At 40.2% G+C, this 21725-nt stretch overlaps 2 protein-coding genes across 2 annotated transcripts; both read left to right on the forward strand.

The window, feature by feature from the left end:
• The first annotated feature begins 969 nt into the window (after positions 1 to 969).
• On the forward strand, positions 970 to 3245 carry LOC115672581 (uncharacterized). The gene is made up of 3 exons (XM_030594408.2): positions 970 to 1159; positions 1342 to 1407; positions 2949 to 3245. The coding sequence occupies exons 1-3, from the start codon at positions 1112 to 1114 to the stop codon at positions 2994 to 2996; spliced, it is 162 nt and encodes a 53-aa protein (XP_030450268.1). The 5' UTR covers positions 970 to 1111; the 3' UTR covers positions 2997 to 3245.
• Positions 3246 to 10223: 6978 nt separating this feature from the next.
• LOC115672580 (indole-3-acetic acid-induced protein ARG7) lies at positions 10224 to 11126 on the forward strand. The gene has a single exon (XM_056304969.1). It carries the CDS (start codon positions 10399 to 10401, stop codon positions 10828 to 10830), a length of 432 nt encoding a protein of 143 aa, XP_056160944.1. The 5' UTR covers positions 10224 to 10398; the 3' UTR covers positions 10831 to 11126.
• Positions 11127 to 21725: the final 10599 nt, after the last annotated feature.

Raw genomic sequence — 21725 nt, forward strand, 5'->3', positions numbered from 1 at the left:
AGTATTTTTCAAGCGCTTATGGATTCCAAAATTAATGAGCTAGTTGGCATAATGATTTCCTTTCGCAAAGTTATGTCGTACTTTGAACTCAAAGTGATAGCTCTTTTGAAATCTTTAAGTAAAGTAGAGCCAACATTATCAATGATAATTATTTGACTAGCAAAGTCAGTGACAACTTTAGAGTCAATTTCAGCGATGATCTCCAAGCTATTTTGCAAAGTTGAGTCTCAACCGCAATGTCCAAAGTTCTTCTTGTGTTGACGAACATATCAAACCACCAAGCCAATCACCCTATCCGTTTTTTAATAAACCCCTTAGCTTAAAAGTGGAGGATCCCATTTCACCAAAATCGAAGAAGTGTGTGATCTACTTAACGTCGAGTTATTCACAAACAAAGCATTGATGATTTCCTCTGTGTATGACCGAATTACTTGTATTGGATTTGAAGGGAAAACGATGTAGTCTTGGAAAAGTTACTTAAAGCTACGCACTTACTCCATCGACGAGGGCTTGGCCACATTTGCTGATTGTGGGTCTTTTTTTTTATTTATTTAACCTCGAGTTTTTCTCTAATTTAATTTATATTTTTTAAATCTTTTTTAGGAGTGGCACTTGTTGGATGCCACATCATCGCCACGTGTCTTAAGAAAAGTAATTAAACAAGACACGTCAGCGCCACGTCAGTATTTTCTGTTAGTAAGTTAAATAGTATTTGCTTTAGAACTTATTTGAATCAATTTGATAACTTTTAAGACTTGATTGTATTTTTTGCAAGTTTTATGGCTCAATTACACTTTCATGATAAATTTTAGGATTTCTAGTGCACATATCTCTTAATAAAATCTATATTTTTTAAGAAGATCCACGAAATGTGTAATGGGCCGATGCACCTCTACGCAAGAATATTTGCCCCCGGCTAGTCAAATCCAACCGTCCCGCAGTCAACGATCCACGTTTAAGGCCCATGGACTCGACCGCACCTGATCACCAGTCCCAAAATCTAGGGCTAACAGCGAGCGCGCCGTTCTCTCCAACGCGCACGCGCAGTCGCTTCTCCTCGATCTCGTCCGATCACCATCCGCGTCCGGCGAGCAGCGACGTCATCGCAGCAATGGCTCCGCCTCCTGGACCTTATTCCGGCACCAGCACTCTCGCTCTTGTAAGTCTTCTCTCTCGTTCGCTCGCCGTGTCTCCGGATCGCGCGACGACGGCGCGTGATTCGATGTTTCTAGATCTCGACGAGTTTTTAGCATTCGTTTAGCTTCGATAGGATCCGTGATTGATGAATCCTAGCTTGAATCTGGTTTCTGTTTCTTTTTGGGTGGATTTGGATGGCGACAGGTCGCCCGTGTCTCGGCTTTCACCTTCGGGGTCGTGTACGGGAACATGAAGCTCAAGTATCTGAAGGTACTGTGATCCTGTCTGATTTTTCGAACGCCGCGTTACAATTTGCGAATCTGTGGTGGTCTGGTGAAGTTTCCGTAAGTTTTTAGGGGATTGGTTCTTGTTTTGTGTCATTGCACTTTTGCGTACAGGAGGACGTGCAAATGAGCGCGTAACGATCGTCGGAAAGAGATAATATAGGTGAATTTGACTGTTGGAATGGCGTGATTGTGTTGAGCTTCGACTCTGAATTGCTACTTAAGAAGGTTGTGATTGCATTCATCTGCTTGAGCGTCTTGTTTGTTGAATCTGTGGAGAGTTTTGTAGCATACGGGAGCCGATTCCGGGTGTTGGGAAAATGGTTCTTATTGTTGAGTAATAGCAATATGTTATATGCTTCCAGCTTCCGCCTATTTCTTTCGGTATAGATGAAATGAGGAAAAGAGGATTCTCTTGTTGCAAATGCAACTTTTTCACGATGAATCCATGTTTGCTTTTTGGAAGGATAGAAGGAATTTAGGATTTAGTTTTCAACTTGAAATATTTAATGGCAAAGCAATGTGGGAAAATTGATATGAGCTTCGGTCCATGTGATTATTGTGGTGGTGCATCTGTATCCCGGTTGCGTGGTTCTTCTTTGCAAGTACAAAAGCGAGACACTGACCTTGCCCATCGAGATTTATATCATTGATGCGCACGTTACTTAACATTAATTACTTGATAAAGTCAGCACTAGTGTGGCATCGGAAGTGGGATGCTTTCTGCCACCATAAATACTTTGCTGCACCCATTATTGGCTTGTCGTGTGTTTTGTGCACGCTCATTTGTGGTTTAAAGTGGCGTTTGTGTGCATGTGGGAGGCATCTTTATCCACTCGTGTGCTTGCAAGTTGTAAGGGTGTCTCTGCGAAAGCTTATTCATATAAGTTGGGCAGTCCCTTGTCTTATGAAACGCTCGAGGCATAGCCTTCACCTTTCAAGTTTTTCTTCTCACGCATATTTAACATACGACTGTTGAGGCAGAATGTTACTGATGATTAGAATTGCTTTGTCAGATTTAGCCTCTCGTATAGCTGATAGCAGATCTAGTTCGGTTAGACATGGGGCTGTATATATGCTCGAGTTGCTTGATTACTTGCCCTGCGATGCTTTTAATACTATCCCTTTTTCTTATCTATATTACTGTACATTCCATATGCCAGCACTTACACGAGGAAGAAGTGGAAAAGAGCATGTAGGGGCAGTATGAAAATGTACCTTAAACCACAGGAATACCACTGTCTCAGCTGTGTTTATTTAGGCTGAGAGTTGATGCTGGATAGTAAATATACAATACGTTTAAAAAGTGTCGGATGCATATGCTTACTTATCAAAGGTATCATCCAATGGCATGACTATATTTTGTGCCTTTACAATGCTGTTTCGGTGTTGCCGACATTGATGAGGTATTGTTTAGAGTGCACTAAGTAAGCAGCAAGCTGTCATACCTGCCACTGGATGAATTGAGAAATTGCGCTAACTACTAGACAACTTCAAAAAGCTCATTGTATCCTTGTGTCTTACCAGGCAAAGGCGAACTCTCAAAGAAAAGCTGAAGCGAAGGCTCATCACTGAAGAGTCAGGTTTTTGTTTTGTGTTGTGGATTAGCAAGAGTCACAATAATGGATTGGTAGAATCTCACCAGCTTCACTTGGCATAGATATCTTTGGGCTGTTTCCAAATGCTGTAGATCTTTATTCTTTTTTTATATTTGAGAATCACTGGATCTGGTCATCGCCATTTGATGGCAATGGGCAACATCAGAATTTTTTCACTGGTTTTCTCATACTTTCTCCTGAGAAAATAATTCTCCTTGGTCATTAATCTCATCTTTGACGACTGTCTTTTCACCTCAGTTTTGGCTTTTGTTTAGCTATCACTTGTGTGCTTCTTAGCAAAACATATGGTGAGTAGTCATCGAAATGCTTTTATTGCGGTACGCCCATGCACCTAGCCGATGTTCTTTTGGTTCCTGAAAGGTACTGATTATTGGAGGAACCTACACCAATCGGCGAGCATCCTGTTAAGTTCGCTATGAAAGGCCCGCGTCTTCTGGACATTGTTGGTCAGACTTTAAGCTCGAATTACGGCTATTTCAATCAAATTCAGTGGGTGAGGGGTACGACTCCTGTCTCTTTCTTCTCTGCCTTTTCAACTTATGGAGTTCTACATCAGATTTTCTTGCGTTAATCAGCATTTTAAACCTTTTAGAGAACATACAATTAAGTAGGCCCAATTCCCTAAAAACCCCAACTTTACCCTTTATCCCAATTATATCCCAAACTTTTTTTTGTCTTATAAAAAACCTCAAACTTTACTTTTGTCCCAAATCTACCCAATTCACTTTTCGTCCAATTTTTAATATTATTTTTATTTTTCGAATTTTTTTATTTTTCTTTTCTTTTCTTTTTCCTTTCCTTTTCTTTTTTTTTTGTTTCACCTTCTGCTGCCAGTGGTCGCGACCGCGCAGGCTGCCTGCAGAAAGCGGCGAGGTCGGCCCCCGCAATGGCGGGACCTCGCCAATAGCCGGCGGGGCCGAGCCTCGCCCGATGGCCGGTGGAGGCCCCTGCCAGTCGGCGTGAGGCCGGCCTCGCAGCTTGCGGCGGGCCGACTCGCCCGGGAGGCGAGGGCCGAGCCTCGCCAATAAGCGCTGAGGCTCGGCCTCGCCCGGCGGCCGGCGTGGGAGTTCTCGCCCGAGATCGGCGAGGCTCGGCCCCGCCAAGCTGAAGTCGGCCTCGCCCGGCAACTGGCGAGTTCGGCCTCGGCCGACCTCGCAGTTCTTAGGCGGCGGCCGAGCCTCGCCAGTGCGGCGGCGAGCCTCGCGGGCCAGTCGCCGCAGCCACTGCGGCGAGGCCTCGCCAATAGCCGGTGGGCGGGCCTCGCCGTGGTGGCGAGGTCGGCCCGCCGCTAACTAGCGAGATCGGCCTCGCCCATCCATCTGCGAGCCGAGCCTCGCCGCCACAGCGAGGCTCGGCCTCGCCCGGAAGAACAGTAGAGCCTCGCCGCCACGGCGAGGCTCGGCCTCGCCCAGCGCGGCGGCCGAGCCTCGCCCGCTCAGGCCCCGCCTCGCCGGCTCGGCAGGTCCAGGCCCAAAGGTGAAACAAAAAAAAGAAAAGGAAAGGAAAAAAAAAGAAAAAAAAAAAAAAATTCGAAAAAATAAAAATAAAATTAAAAAATCGGACGAAAAGTGAATGGTAGATTTGACAAAGAAAAGTTTGAGGTGTTTGGATATAATTGGGACACAGAAGTTGGTTGAATAAAAGTAAGTAGCAGCAAATTGCAAAGTGTGGTGCGTTAGGCCCATTAGTCTGTACGAGGACATGTCTTCATTCTTGACCAAGAAACAGGCCCGGTCATAACCCGATAAGCCCAAAAGCATCATAACCCAGGAGACGTCTCGATGCTTGAGCAGAAAACGAAATTGTACGATCATCATGAAATTGTAGTACTACACTCTACACGTCCATCTTTTTTCGAGAGAGTTGAGTTCTTCTTTGTTTAATCTGCCAATGGGGACCCTTCTCAGCTTCACGTCTCTCTCTCTCGCATGCAACGTCTTGTTTAATCGGCATGAATGAAGTTAGTGGGACTAATCAATTCCTCTCTCTAAATAATCTTGATTGATGATCGATCGGTGGGACACGTGGCCAACAGGTTTCTCCCATTGTTTGCGATGTCCAGTTGATCTTGACATATTGATCTTCGTTTCTCATTTTGTTCATGAAACGTCTTTCGAAGATTGCGTATAGGGAAGTTTCTGTGGGTGGAGCTGATTCACTCGTTGACCCTCGAATCATTATACCGTATAATTCAATTAATCTACTCTGATGATTACTTTCTCTATATCATAAAGTAAAGCCCGAAATACGAAATATAAGCGTGTTTAACCCACATACCTAAAGAGTGGTGATAGGTTTGATTTGGGATGATTGGTTCCACGGTGGGTAGATACGTACAATTATAAACGATAAAATGTTCAAAACACGTAACATAAAACATAAATTATGAAACTTCATTCCTTATTCATCCATAAAAATATTGCTCCAAATTCTAACCATCTAAAAATAAAACTAACAAAATACTGAATCACTTAACGATAGTTTAAGTGAGGGAGAGTCGAGAATGAGCGAGGGTTGTGAGGCTCGAACGAGCAACGGCGAGCCGTAAGTGAGCGAGGAGGAGGGTGAGTTGCGAGGATGAGAGAGAGAGAGTCGTGAAATGTTTGAGTGAGATATAAGTCTTGGAGAGAACAAAGAAAAAGAGAGAGATAGAGAAAAATTATGGTTTTTAAACTTTATGAAGTTGGTTCCAAAACCAGTTCAATTGGTCTGGTTTCTGGGTGGTTCTTCACTTAGAACTGGGAACCAGATCAGTTCCCACCGGTTCCAACGGGAACCTAAAGTCAGACCGGTTTTCAGAGCAGTTCGGTCCGATTCTTGGGTTGAACCACTTCGGTTGCATAGCCTCAGGTCTAATGGCGAACAAAAGTGCGTCGCAATGCAGAACCATACTCGAGAAAGCAGTTCGAAAAATGATGAGAAATCGGGAGGCAAAAAATCTAATAAAATTTGGCAACAAAAGAACGAGAGTGAAAAAGTAAAGATGGGGAAAGGAGATGCAAGAACACGCGAGGAGATACAAGAATACGCAATAAAAGGAAAACCAGTAAATCCGATTCATCAATCAAAATTTCTAAAATTGTTGTCATAGCCTATAAGCAACTCGAACTAGAGTTACACTACAAAACTAAACGAAACATACATCAATATGGCTATCATCAAAACCTCAAATAGTTTTGTCCATCTTAAATCTAGTAAACCAATAAAAACAGTTCATTTTTCCGGTACGGTTAAAAGTACTTCGAAGGCATTGATTTAACGAGACCCGTTTTACAATAAAGTAAGGTCACTCTCGACAAGCATCTTCTCAATCATGCGTTTATCTCTATGGATCTTTGACTTATAAATCTTGGATCCAAGTGATTGAGGAAAGTGATCGCCTCATCTAACAAATTAATTAGGTGGGTCCAGCATATATTCCCCTCAATCTTACACAGTATTAGCTTAACTGTAATCAGGATTACCTTAACGTTTCATAAAGGTCTTGGTGGGGTGGGGTGGGGGGACAAGAGATCATGGCTTTTAGAGAATACTTATCCCATAACGAAAAAAAGAAAACTCACTGATGAACCTGTCCATTTCAGCTTCAGCTTTTGGCCCTTTGTTAATTATCACGTGTGAATTCGTGATTAGCCGGGTGGTTAAGACAAGCAATTCTTTCATGCGGAATCTCAACCGTGACAGCTGTTTTCTTGTAGAATTACATTTTTGGCAAAGTAAAATTGAGAGTTCTTTTCATAGTATGGCCAATGAAAAGTGGGAAATTTTTAGGGGGAAAATGACAAAAAAAGTCATTAACATTTCGTAACGGTGCTAATTCAGTCATAAACCTTTCTTTGATCAATTGAGTCATAAAACTTTTTGCATTTTTGCCAGTTCAATCCATTCGGTCAATTTTGACAAGAAATCGTTGACATTCATGTCAGTGAAAGGTTTATGACTTAATTGGCAAAAAAGAAAGGTTTACGACTGAATTGACGCAATTACAATAAGTTTAGGACTTTTTAAATAATTCTCCCGATTTTTAGGTTGACCATTTAATGGCAATTTTTTGGTTGTTGGTTTATGCTGTATTTATGACGTAGGTATATAGCGATATACTGTATATGTGTGTTCAGGTGTTTGATAATTTCAAAGAAACCGGTGATGATTTTTGGATGCGGGGCTGATTTCGAACTAGAGTGAAAGTTGGTGAATTTTTTTAAGACAAAAGTAAGTTCGGGGCATTAAAATTGAACCTAAAGTTGGGAGTTCTTTGGATAATTAGGTGCGATACATCATATCGCTCTACTATAATTCGGCGATCGGAAGTAATTAAGGATGGCGATCCACTCGTTTCTCGTATCGCTCTACTATTTTTCCGGTGATAAACAAAACTCGGTAATCTGAATTTTATCTGGTCAACCAGATAGCGTTGGCGACACCATCCAAGGTTTGTGGATCATGGTGTTATCGTTTTAGACGGAGGCGGAGAGAATCAGATCGTATCTTTACTTTGCTAATTACTCGCCCGACACGATCCACAACTTCCCCCTTCGTCTCCCAAATCTGGTCAGCTTTGATAGATCGATTATAATTTTATCTATTTATCTATATATATAAAGAAAGAAGTGATTTTCATGCATTCAAATTCGTCCATGAATTTTTTTTTCGTGCTTACCCTTTATGGGAAAACTCGGTTCTAGTGTGGATCTAATGCCTTTTAGTATGGTAAAATGCAAACGCGAATCTTGCAAGATTGAAAATGGGACAAGAAAGAAATTCTTACTTTTTCCGTCATTCGCGTTGCTGCGATTCTTTTTTTTCTGAAACCGATTGATCGACCTCAGGGAAAAAGATCGCGTCGCGTCATGTAATTGAGCCATAACCGATCATTTACATTTACGGCCAACCACAACCTTATTGTGGGACAGAACGACGAGGTTTCAATAACAATAAGAAGCGGTACTTTAGAGACATCTTAGGTTCTCGTCTTGATTTTAGAAGTTTTAAAGAAAAATAACACAGATGGTTCGTTAACTTTGGTTCAATGTACAATGTGATCCTTGAACTTTTAATATGTTCAATATGGTCCATGAACTTTAAATTTGTTCAGTATAGTCCCTAAAATTTTATTATATATTCAGTTTAGTCCCTAAACTATATAAAAATGTTCAATGTTGTCCTTTCATTAATTCAAGTTCAGGGACAATATTGAATATTTTCATGTAATTCAGGAATTAGATTGAACATAAACCAAAAGTTTAGGGATTATATTGATCAAATTATAAGTTTGGGGACGACATCGCATATTGAAATAAAGTTCAGGGATCACAATGAACAGATTAAAAATTCAAGGACTACATTGTACATTGGATCAAAGTTCAGGGATCATGTATATCATTATCTCAAGTTTCAACCATACTACAAAAGAATGTCATGACAAGCCACGTTTGCAGAACTTTCCGATTTTATATACGTGCATAACGCTTGTTTTCGGGGGTTCTGCTTCCCCCTACTAAATGTCGTTCTAGCTTGCCACAAATATGGTTCGGACATACGAACGTTTGTTCCACGGTGATGTCTTGCATGTTATCATCCCCCCCGAAGTCCATTCCACGCGACATTCATTGATACCCACCCACCAAAACTAGCGACACCACTAGGCACGTTCCCGTCAAGCTCGCCCTTAACAACCAGTCAGCCAGCCAGCCCTACCCCGCATACTATACGGTTTTGTTCCGAGGCGCACGATAATTCCGTCCGTCCAAATCATTCTCTTCCGTTCACGAATTCGCTTAGATCCTTTTAAATCTACATTATTTGTCTATTGATGTTGAGAGTTTTTTTAAAAGGAAAATAACAGAAATGGTCTCTAAACTTTGTTCCGACATGCAATGTGGTCTTTGAACTTTTAATTTGTTCAATATGGTCCCTGAATTTTGGCACCCAACTTTTAATTTGTTCAACTTGATCGCGTAACTTTTGGTACATGTTCAATTTAATCTTTGGACTATATGAAAGTATTCAACATTGTCCCATGATCTTGAATTAATGAACAGACGACACTGAACATTTTCATTACATCGAACATGTACAAAAAATTCAAGAACCACATTGAACAAATTAAAAGTCTAGAGACCAAAATGTACATTGAGTTAAAATTTAGGGATCACATTTAATCACATTACACGTTGAATCAAAATTTAAGGACATTCCGTGTCATTATTCACTTTTTAAACGGGCGAATGACGACATAGGTCGCGATCCCCGGCAACATCTTAAAGAAAACCCACGACTCGGTCCTGCAATTTCTAGGGGGCCCCACAGTGAAAGTAAATGGAAAAATTCCAAATAAGGACTTAAAGTGCTTTCATTTTCTCAAATAAGGGCCTGAAATGAATCACGTGTCAAATAAGGACCCGAAGTGCCCTCATTTTCTCAAATAAGGGACTGAAGTGAACCTTATTTTAAATAGGGGTTGAAGTGGCCATCTTAGTCTCAAAAAAGGACATGACCTCACCGGAGTCAAGGGCATTTTCGTCTTTTATTTTTTGATTTTTTTCCATAAAAAACAAACTCAAAAACGAAAAAAAAAAGCTAATGTTTTAAAAAAAAAAAACACAACAACAAGGGGAGGGCCCTCCTTGCCGGTGGCCGCCGCCCCATCTCCGGCGGGGTCGCCGGTCAGAGGCGAGGGCCTACTGGCCCTTGCCAGAGTTGGGAGACGGTCGCCGGCTAGAGGCGAGGTTCGGCGACCCACGCCCAGATCTGGGAGAGGGTCGCCACCCTCTCCCGGCTTTGGCGAGGGCCATCGGCCGGCGGCCACTAGTAGGGAGAGCTAGCTGCTAGCCCTACCAACCCTCTCTTAATTTTTAATTTAACTTAAATTATGTGTTAAAATTTTTTTTGGACGAAAATGCCCTTGGTCGGCCGGAAAATTTGGCTGGCCGGTGGGGTGAGGCCTTTATTTGAAACTGTTATAGCCACTTCAAGTCCTTATTTAAGAAAATACAGGCACTTCCGGCTTTTATTTAACACAAAATTTAATTCAGGCTTTTATTTGATAAAATGAGAGCACTTCGAGTTGTTATTTAGAATTTTCCCAAACTAAAACGTACCCTGGTTTTTCCGTAATTATCTCCAAGTCCAGTGGCACTTACCAACCCATTCACCTTATAATGATCCTCCCCACTCAATTCTCTCTCCTTGAAGACAATTTTCTCGCTCGCGCAAACTCCCGTCGCCCCCACTAAAGCTCGCTTTTCTTGCTCCTTCCCTCCCTTCCTCCACTCACCCTCACTCGCTCCCTCATTTTCCTTCGCTTTCCCGGAAAAAGGAAAAGGAAAGGAAAGGAAAGGGAAGGAAGAAGGGAAGGGATGTCGTCGGACTTCGGGAGCTCCAACAAGATCCGCCGCATTGTGACGATCCGGCAGATGCTGCGGCGCTGGCGCAGGAAGGCCGCCCAGGCGGCTTCGTCGTCGGTCGCCGCGCCGCCCCCCGACGTCCCGGAGGGCCACGTGGCGGTGCTCGTCGGGGGCGGGTGCCGGAGGTACGTGGTGCCCGCGACGCACCTCAACCACCCCGTCTTCCGGCGCCTCCTCTCGCGCGCCGAGGAGGAGTACGGGTTCGCCAACCACGGCCCGCTCGCCATCCCCTGCGACGAGGCGGCGTTCGAGGAGATCCTCCGGGCCGTCTCCCAGGCCGAGGATCTCCAGCGGTGCTGCCACGTGGGTCTCCGGGGCGGCGGCGGCGGCCCCCACGGCATCTTGGGAGAGTCGCGGCCGCTGCTCAACGGCGTCGCCGACTGAGGTTGAAGTTTCCCGAGAGGCGCGTGGGCTGAATTTTCCGTGACGATCTTTCTTTTTTCTTCCATTTTAATGTTCCTTTTTTTTAAATTTTCTTTTTATTTTCTTATTTTAGTGTGATGGATGGGCTTGTTGAGTAATTTTTGGTTCTTCAATCAGAAGCTCTGGTAGGATTAGTTGGTGAAAAGACTTGAAGAGGTGGTCAAGATCTGTTGTAAATTCAGTGGTTGGACTAATTGTAGGAAATCTCGGACGATATCGAATTAGTTGAAGAATGAATTATTATGTTTTTAACCAAAGTCTGTCGTGTTCATAATTTTTGGAACGTTGTTATCATAATTATCGATCATTGAATTTTGAATCGGGAGGTTACGGTGGTATTTAACTGCTTTAAATCGAAATCTTTTATTACCCTAATTTTTTTTTTATGGATTTCTCTTTCCTTTAATTTATGAGTTCAAACTTGCCAAGTACTAGGCAATTACAAAGATCCCGAAAGAAAATTGTCAAATCGGAGAAATTTGAAAAAGGTATTGGGATCCCGCATTGAAAATAGATAAAGAAAAAGGATAACATACAATACGCCGAAGATATGATTAATCATCATCCGGGTAATTTCACACGTCGCGTGATACTTTACCCATGATTGATTTGATTTCGAGCAGGAATAGGGTTGAGATAAGGTCCTTTCTCCTCACGGATGCGTGTGGAAAAAAAAAAAAGTGAGAAAGTGAAAGACTGCTAAATAATATGGCGACTGTCAATTGTTCTAGTAGAAGTGTAAATTGTCATACGAGTACTTGATTTGTTGTACAAATATTCTAACAGTTTGGTTAGGGGTGGTGGAATCCCTCCAATCATCGATGTCCCTCCGTGATTAGTTGGGGTCGTACGGGTCTAATTAGGTGGTTCAGACATGCCAAAGTGGAAAGCTCCCTCCATCGCCATATAACTAATGATTTAGAGAAAACTTTGGTGACGACATTTTTAGCTTACTTTTATGTTGGGCATGTTTAGGGGCTGTCTAATTATGAGTGGGCAACAAAGATTTGTTGCCTGGACTGTCTACTTTGTGAATGGGGTCTTTCGAGGGATGATAAGTTTTCTTACTACTAAAGTATCTCCTTTCTATGATGATCCAGCCTAAGACTCCACAAAGCATTTGAGATAAAAAACACAAAAGTGAATTGATTTGATGGTAGAGTGTGCGATTAGATTAAAGGGCCTAGCGCAAATAAGGATAGTGATTAGGTATAATATTAAGGTTTAATATCACAAAAAACCCCAAATTGGTACACTTGCGACAAATTTATCTTAAACCCCAAACTGGTATACCTGTGATAAATTTACTTTTCGTTAAATTTTACAGTCAAATTGCTTAGTTAGATGATACGTGGCAGTTAACGGGTGTACCGGTTTGTGATTTTACACATGTTTACCAATTTATGATTTTTTGTGATATTAATTCAATTTAACGGAAAGTAAATTTGTCACAAATGTACCGGTTTGAGATTTTTCGTGGTATTAACCCTAATATTTATCCGAATGATGGTCATATTCTTTGACTTGCTCACCCAACAAATTTTCTTTTGCTTGTAAAAAACGTATTCTCTAGAATTAACTCGTCACGAGATCATTTTCTTACTTTGTGACGCGATTTTTTATGGCGTGGATCTCTATGTTGGATTTTATATAAATGGACGGATTCCATGAAAACGATCTTGATGTCCTCTAGCTAAGTCTGTAGAAACGAATGTGTCAAAGTCTTATCGGGTCAAAGAGGAGGTGCAATTGACGAATGGACGACTTCTAGTGGAGTTCTTTCGTGGAATCATGAAAGAGGGTTACTATTATGCCGAGCGGTGGTCACTCTTGATGATGAAAGTAACGTTGATCTTTTCTTTCCTCGAAGTTTCATTGTCAGTTTAGTTGATCTTTAGTGCGGGATTCGCTTGTTCAAATCTTTTTTTCGTTTCATTTAAATCGACCCAATGAGTCCGTTTCTAGATAACTCATTCGAAATGATATTCAGTAGCCATATTGAAAAATATGCTCGGTGGATAGTGCGAGTTTCCCCGATGGATATCTAATAGTAAGAAAAACCCGTCGAGACGGAATTGATATGGCAATTGAGATTTAGCGCCGTAAGAAAAATGGGTTTTAGATACTGGCAAATCACAAAAGAAAAAGAAAACGCAAGTATATATGCACACATATATAGTAACAATTGCTCTTGGATTAGTGATGGGTTAGAAAACTCAAAGTTTTTGATTGATCTGACAGAAACATGGTGATTGATCTAGCGACCACTATCTATTGTCCCACTTCGGTTTTACGACTTTTCGTATGATAAAAAGGAAAACAAGACAAAAGGGTGGTGGGAAGGATCAGCCAAGAGATGAACCCGCTTTTGAGAATGCGATTGCGGATGTTGATTTGTGCTACTAGGCTTTTCGACATATTGATGGAAATTATCAAGATAAGGTTCACGTACATTGCACACCATTTTTCTATCTTGAAACTGAGACCACATAGGTTGCATTCGGCCGTGACGAAATTCTCAATCGCCTCCTTTCATTTTCAGGGAAAAATTGAAAGCTTTTGTTCCGGTGGCTTTTCCCATTACTCGAGAACATAGTATCTAATGAGGGGGGAATATCGAAACTTAAAAAGAGTGGTTTTTAGCGTTCTGTGGATGTGATTATGACAGAAGGAAAGGAGAGAAAAAGCACAATTGAAAACGATATTCGATTTTGAATTTTTAAGAGACGTGATACTGAGAAGACATTGCGTGTACCACATTAGTTTTATCTTTTTCTTTTGGCTATATATAATAATTTTTTTTTTCTGATTTCACAAAATGAAGAAAGCAAAAGATTGGGAAGAATATGTTTTTCTTTTCTTTTCCGGGTTGCACATTTATTTGTTTCTTTTTATGTTTCTTCATCGTTATAGTAACCTCAACACCAAGAAGACATCAAAGAGCTCGTCCCGATTGCTGAGGTTCAATGACTGAGTTTGGGTAGTGGACCTCCAGGTCATTTTTGGACCGGGCCGAGCTGCTTGGCATCGAAATCTCTCTAATGAAATTAGAAGTAGGAGGTCAACATTTGATGTGAACTTCAATCTAGATGGTGTCTGGATTAGGCCTAGAAAATGGGTATTAAAAGATTGTTTTAGATAAAAGGAAGGTATGGATTTAGGTTCAGCGGCAAACAATGACAACCCTTTTTCGAATCTAGATTTTTGGTAATTAGGTACAATGCACTCCCCAATCTTAGCAAACTCAAAAGAAAAACCGCGTTTTCATCGACAAACTTATTTATGAGTTACGCGGTGGAGAGAACCAATCGCAATGCCGACATTTTCTTCTTCTTGGGAGATCTGGCACGAAACTCACTACTTCTTGATATTGTAATACACACACATGAATAGCTTAAAGTGGGTTAAATAGGTGTGTATGGATTTTCCAAAATTGGGTTAAATATTAATATGTTTTGGTAATAATATGGGTCGGATTGGATATGAGTCGAATCAAGTATGAGTTATTTAATTTACATTACATGAAAATGGGTTGGACCATTTTCGATCCGATCAAACCGACTCGATCCATCCATTTGATGGCCCTTTAGATGCGTGATCGATCCAATCTAGATAGAACGAGTTTTGCATGCTAATAACCCTAGACATGGGCTCCCTCGCAACATGGTCACGTGGACATCGCCTGCGCAATTATCTCCCGGCCAATAGCCTAATGCCAGGTAGGACCAGAGGGCCTACGGATCACGTGCTCCACCCGCGGCGAGGACAGTGATGCGAGGAATCAACAGAGTAGATATCAGACCACAATCCAAGACATACCAAAACAATTGGGCCGTCCCGTTCGTACACATGCATAGCATGCCATGGTGTCGTGCCATGATCAATCAATGCTAAGTGACGACGGGAACAAGATTCCTTTCCCTTCTTTGCAATGCCCATACTTAAAACGCAAAACGAAGCCAAAGAAAAGAATTGCGAGGTTTCGCGACATTGCATTGCATTGCATGGGGCACAAGACTCGTACCGTGTTATAGCAATGTGTACTTGTCTCTTTCTTTCACCTTTTGCTAAAGCTTTTGCATTTTGGCTGCTTCCTTTCGATGGCTTTCCTAGCCCTCAGAAGGGCAATTTTAGAAAGAAAACAGATATGAAATTCGAAGAGAATATTCCTCTACGAAAGCGACATTTCCTACCTAATTTATGCACTACCACGTTTAATTTGAATAGCATCGACTTTTTAGATGCACAATCCCTCTTGTTGTTCTCGATTTTAAACTAGATTATAACATGGCTAGGAATTGACGAGTCAACAAATTAATCAAAGAGAGGTGGTCACTAAGCCTAAGGTAGCGAATGATAACCAATTACTGTTCAGGAATGAGTTACGAGCAGAAATAGATTTTTCATTTCAGTTGCGGATGGTTACGAGAAAAAAGCGTTTGATAATGGCCAAAAATTTTATTTACAGGAAATCAGTTTGATAACAAGACAAAATTTCTATTTCGCGAAATAAAAAGCCGTTTGATAAACAACGAAAATTCTATTTCCAGGAACAAAAATCCATATTTTTAGAAATGGAATAAAAATAATAAAAAAATCCAAAAAATTCATAAAAATCTTTAAAAAAATTCAGAAAATCCCAAAAAATTGAAAAATTCCAGAAAAAATCATCAAAATGTCGAGAAAATAAAAAAAATTTAGATTTCGGGAAAATAGGAAATTTGTTGAATTTTTTCAAAAAAAATCAAGAAATAAAAAATTTAAAGCTTATGAGAATTGCTTAGAATCACTTGTGCGCCACCCACTTTTAGTGAAATTTAAATTTTTTAGGTGCTAAAAAAATCAAAAATCAAAAATTTCAAAGCTTTAGAATAGTTTAGAATATATGTGTACCCACTTTGAGTGAAATTTAAATTTTTAAGGTGCTAAAAAAATTCAAAAACTCAAAAATTTCAAAACTTTCTGAGAATGGCTTAGAATCGCATGTGCCACTTTGAGTGAAATTTTAATTTTTGGAGGTGAAAAAAAAGCAAAAATCAAAAATTTCAAAACTTCACGGAATGACTTAGAATACATGTGGCCATCCACTTTGAGTGAAATTTAAATTTTTTAGTTGAAAAAAACATAAAAAATCAAAAATTTCAAAACTTCATGAGAATGACTTACAATACTCTAGCCACCCACTTTGAGTAAAATTTAATTTTTTTAGATGCCCAAATGGTATTTTGGATTTTTTTGATTTTTTGTTCCTAAAGAAAATTAAATTTCATTCAAAGTGGATGGCCACATGTATTCTAAGCCACTCTGTGAAGTTTTGAAATTTTTCTTTTTGCTTATTTTTATTTTTTTCGACACCTAAAAAAATTAAATTTCATTTCAAAGTGGGTGGCCAGGTATTAAGCAATTATGTGAAGTTTTTATTTTTATTTTTTATTTTTTCGGCACCTAAAAAAATAAAATTTCATTTCAAGTGGGTGGGCAGGTATTTTAAGGATTCGTAAAGTTTTGAAATTTTTACTTTTTTGCTTATTTTTATTTTTTTGGCATATAAAAAATTTAAATTTATTTCAAAGTGGGTGGCGCGGGTATTTTAAGTTATTCTGTGAAGTTTTGAAATTTTTTTTTTTTTTTTATTTTTTCGGCACCTAAAAAATTTAAATTTCATTTCAAAGTGGATGGCCTAGTATTCTAAGTCGTTACGTGAAGTTTTGAAAATTTTGATTTTTTGCTTTATTTTATTTTTTCACTAAAAAATAAAATTTATTAAATTGGTGTGCCATAGGTATTCTAAGATATTCGTGAAGTTTTTAACTTTTAGAATTTTTATTTTTTTGGCAACTAAAAAAATTAAATTTTCTTTCAAAGTGGGTGGCCATAGGTTTTTTAAGCCATTTTGTGAAATTTTGAAAATTTTTATTTTTATTTATTTTTTTCGGTACCTAAAAAAATTTAAATTTCAATGAAAGTGGGTAGCCACAGATTCTAAACCATTCTGTTAAGTTTTGAAATTTTTGATTTTTTGCTTTTTTTTCTCACCTCAAAAATCGTGACTCCTATATGAATATGTGTGTTGAAGAAAATGAATTCCTCGAAATGGTTCTCACTTTTGTTCCAGAAATGAAAAACCAACTTTTTTTGGTTCTCATTTACGGTTTGAAATCGATTTTGGAAGCAAATTTGTCCGGAAATAGAAAAATGAAATTGCGTTACCAAACAGGTTTCTGGTCCAAAACTGATTCTGGGAACAAAAAACCAATTCTGGACAGAACCAGAATGGTTTTCATGCAGCACCTAAGTGTGGGGCCGCCAAATGTTGATTTATTGTTTATGCAAGATCATCAAGTGAGAGTCAAAGAGGTTCATATTGAGTAGTCGATAGAAATTTGACACATCGTATCGCATATACTAATTTGACATGGTATATATTAATTTTGGAAGTCAATTTTAGGGTATCATTACTCCAAACGTATGTATAACTCACATGGAAAATATCTAGAAGGGGAGCAAATGCATTCGCGATCATCCTATGGCAGTTTGCTCGGACTTCAGTTTTTGAACTCGAAGTTTTATACATGCTGAAATTTTGGAGAAGAGAAAACTTATTAGAGAAGAAAAATCATATGCATGTTGGTTGAAGAGAGAGAGAGAGAGAGAGAGAGAGAGAGAGAGCCCTAAGAGGGAAATCTAGTGCAATATATTTGGAGCCCGACATGCAGAACATATGTACCCCACCTTATCTTCTGGTCGATGGCTTGACTTGTACTTAGAGGTGTCAAAATGGGTCTTAAATCCATATATGACCTATTTAAAAATAAATGGGTCACTTTAATTTTAAAGAGTCAACCTTAAATGGGTTTTAAATTTTAAAGCTTAAAGATAAATGGGTCTAAATGGGTTGAGTTTGGAACTCATGTTCAACTCACTTACTAGACCCATCCACACACTCTCTCCCTCTTCATAAAGATGTTTAAAAAAAAATCGAAATTTAATTATTTTTATTTTTTCTCCTTTTCTTTTATTTTTTCTTTTCTCTTCTTTCTTTTTCTTTTTATTTCGGCTAGTGGTTGGCCACGGCGACCGGCCACCGGCCACCGGGGCGGGACGACCTCGCCGGAGGCCAGCGAAGCTTGGGCGAGGCTCGAGCTCGCCCGATTCCGACGAAGCTCGAGCTCGCCGGCCTCAGGCGAGGCTCGAGCCTCGCCGATCTGGCGAGCCTCGAGCTCGCCCGATTTCGACAACCTTGAGGCTCGCCCAATCCGCCTCGCCGACCTGTGGCGAGGCTCCAGCCTCGCCGATCTGGCGAGACTCGAGCTCGCCGGCCTCGGGCGAGCTCGACCTCGCCGGATCTGGCGAGGTGGAGCCTTGCCCGAGGCTGGCGAGACTCGAGCTCGCCGGCCTCGGGCAAGCTCGACCTCGCAGGATCTGGTGAGGTGGAGCCTCGCCCGAGGCTGGCGAGGCTCGGCTCGCCGGATTCGGCGAGGTGGAGCCTCGCCTGAGGCCGATGAGGCCTCGGCCTCGCCAGATCAGCGAGAACGAGCTTCGCCGGCATCCGGTGAGCTCGTCCTCGCCTGTGGTCGGTCGCCGGCCACGGCGGCCGGCGATCGGCCAAAAATACAGGAAAAAGAAAAAAAGAAAAAAAGAAAAAATAATTAAAAATTCGATTTAAAAAATAAAAAATATTAATATTATTAAAATGAATGCACAAAGTAAAATCAAATCAGATTTTATATACCAAATATCGAAAAATATTTTCTAGTTTATTTTCAGGTTTCAGCCAAACGTCAGAAATTTTTTTATTTTCTTGGATAATGACTTTATGGAAAATATTTTCTAGAAATGTCGCATTTTTCGCAAAACAAACAAAACCTCAATTTTAAAAAAAATTATAAAATTTTTTCACTAGCTTTATATTGCATAAAATGTTTTAGCAGTATAATTTAAAAAAAAACCATAAGAAACAAGTATTCCTAGATTATGTTAAATATAAAAGTGTTTTAGCAATATGGGTCGGGTTGGGTATGGGTTGGGTATGGGTCGGGATATTTACACTACGAATAAATGGGTCATAAACGGGTTAATGGGTCAATTTGGGTCAGACCATTTATGACCCGATCCAAACCCGACCTGACCCACCCGTTTAACAGGTCTACTTGTACTGTAACCAGAATGAATCAGCTTCTAAGATAACGTAATATAGAAACAAAGCACTAACCAAACACCCTGTTTGCTCTACCCAAGTGTATATAAAGTTAATGTATCACGTAGGATTATGGGTCTTAGGTATCTCCTACAGGCACTTGTGGTACTGTGAGTCTAGGATGTGGGCGGTGGATGTAACCTAAGACACCCTCAGATGGGGATTGAACTATTACACCCTGCAAGAAATACAGCCACAGTAGATGAGTTTCGCAATCCCCCCAAAAATCAATCCATGACGATCTATCGATAACGCTCTTCTCTAACTTGTTATAAAAGTTGCACCTCAATATGGTGTCGGAGACAATAGATTGAAAAGCAAAATTGATATTGGTTTGAGACTAGACCGGTTCAATTTTAAGTTCCTAATTACTCATGGGATACAGCATGCCCCACAAAGAAAGCTTATCAAAAGTGGAGTTAGCAATGCATTTCCCTTGAACTTGTTTGCCCAATTGAATTCCCTCTGTAATGAGGCTGGACTCATATGTGATTTCGTAAAAAGCTATATTTTTCAGACGAACAACTTCCTCTGTCTTTTTTTTTTTCACTTAAATATAAAAACTAGATTAACGATGTCATCTCCTTTTTTTAATTTTATGGCCAAGGAAAATGTTTTAAAGGAGTGAGTGGTTTCGAGGTGGGAAGGTTTCTAACCCATAATCTATTTTATTGGGACTGGTTTCTAGTTTTTAGAACGTGAAACCAATCCTATAAACCTTGGAATCGACCTTGCCAATTCGGTCTGGTTCCGGGGTCTACCTGGAAATAGCCAATTCCTTTTGGTTTTTTGGATATATATATATATATATATATATATATATATATATATATATTTTAAACCTTAAAGGAACAAACTTTAGTAAAACATTCCCTTCTTTACAAGAGGAAGGGGCAACAAGGACAAGACTACAAGATGCAAGTTTAAACTAAAAGGAGAGAATTAGGGTTTTTCAGTCCGGTTTTCCAATTCGTTTCGGCTCCACACCCAGAATAGGGAATTTGACCTGTAATAATTGGTTCACGTGAGAATCGTACCATAATCGGTTGGGTAGGATCGATACTATTTGATTCTAGGGTCTATCGTGAATCGGTGCTCATCCTAATGTTTTATGCCACTTCAGGCTAAATCGAAATAGACCCATGAATGTGTGCGCATGTGTGTGTTTAACCATTTAAATACTAAATCATGTTTTCATCAATCAATCAATTTAAGTTTTGAGAATAATTGCTAGCGATCTCTGAAAATTTCACATGATATCAGAGCGAGATCTTGAATTCTAATATTTCATGACACCTTTTTTTGTCTCTCACATTATACTTTAGTTTCAAGCCAAATTTCAGCCTTCGCATGAGAGAAGGTGTTAAACTGTTCAAATATTAAACTCCATCTTCATTTAATAGTTTAAATATTTCGATGTTAGCAATGGTAGCGTGAGAAAGAATTGTAATGATATGTACATGAAAAGAGATATATATTGTGTGGAGGGAAATTCTCCGAAAGCAAAGATGGGAGTTTTTTGGTGGGAGGAGGGGAGATATTCTTCCCGGGGCAGGAGAGAGAGAGAGAGAGAGAGAGAGAGAGAGAGAGAGATGAAGTTGGAGAAAGCAGTTGAAGAGGTGTAATTGTCAGAGAGGAGTTTGTGGCTGTGAGGTAAAGACACCCTCGAAGCCAGTATAACCTTCTCGCATTCGACATTAATAACAAGAATAAAAGCAGGACCCGTTCTCCCTGTTGCACATTTTTTCTGGTACTTCTCTTTTTATCACAAAAAATGCAAGTTGAAAAGCTGCTGGTATCTCGCAGATTACAGTGACATGTTCAATGAACTCATGCTCACCTTAGAGAGAGAGATAGAAAGAGAGGGGGCCATGGAACTCACGACAGAGCTTGAGTTTCTTTCTTTCTCCTCTTCATTACGTTTTTGTACACATAAAGTGCAGTAGCTTTTACTGTTCCTGTTTTGCCGAATGAAAATGGGAAAACTTTCATTTTTAAGGCCCATGTTTGATCTGACAAGCGCGATACCTAGGAGCTTAAGAAGAAAGGGTGCGCGTCTAATGTCCCCTCAGTTTCACTAACAACCCCTCCAGCTTTTGGAATTGGGACATGGTGGGTCTCCTATTTGTGATTGATGCTGGATTCCTGTCCACTCTCCTAGATGACCGTGTTGCATCAGTGATTTATAGTCGCCACACACCCGAGCCAAAATCAAGAGTAACGTCAATTTCACTGAATTGATTTATCAAGTGATGTGTCGGATCGTGAGTGATTTTTTTAAATAGATTGGTTGTATTTACCAATCGATAACAATGTGATATATCATTTAATAAATCAATTTTATAAACCAATCTCAATAAATCAAATATTTTGTCAGGTTTACGTTTATGCCCCCTCCTCTCTCTCTCTCTCTCTCCTTGAGGGTTTGTCACGGGCAGTGATGAGCCCTCGTTGAAGGCGAGTAATACTCTCCGCGACGAACCCTCGGTGAAGGCAAAAACGCTCTCTCTTGCTGCCCCTATCCTTTATATCTCTCCCTTCTTTTGCTTGTTATTTCCTCAGCCTGTTAGGAGCAATCAACCTCTAATGAAGGCTAATCAGAGAGAGAGAGAGAGAGAGAGAGAGAGAGAGAGAGAGAGAGAGAGAGAGAGAGAGAGAG

Source organism: Syzygium oleosum, unplaced genomic scaffold (assembly GCF_021117445.2).
Source record: "Syzygium oleosum isolate NSW1041296 unplaced genomic scaffold, Sole_v2.1 Sole_v2.33, whole genome shotgun sequence".
NCBI lineage: Eukaryota > Viridiplantae > Streptophyta > Magnoliopsida > Myrtales > Myrtaceae > Syzygium > Syzygium oleosum.

Coding starts and splice junctions, on each gene's coding strand:
- LOC115672580 (XM_056304969.1), top strand. CDS start 10,399: ATGTCGTCGGACTTCGGGAGCTCCAACAAGATCCGCCGCATTGTGACG.
- LOC115672581 (XM_030594408.2), top strand. CDS start 1,112: ATGGCTCCGCCTCCTGGACCTTATTCCGGCACCAGCACTCTCGCTCTT. Junction 1,160..1,341: donor GCACCAGCACTCTCGCTCTT/GTAAGTCTTCTC, acceptor GGATGGCGACAG/GTCGCCCGTGTCTCGGCTTT. Junction 1,408..2,948: donor TGAAGCTCAAGTATCTGAAG/GTACTGTGATCC, acceptor GTGTCTTACCAG/GCAAAGGCGAACTCTCAAAG.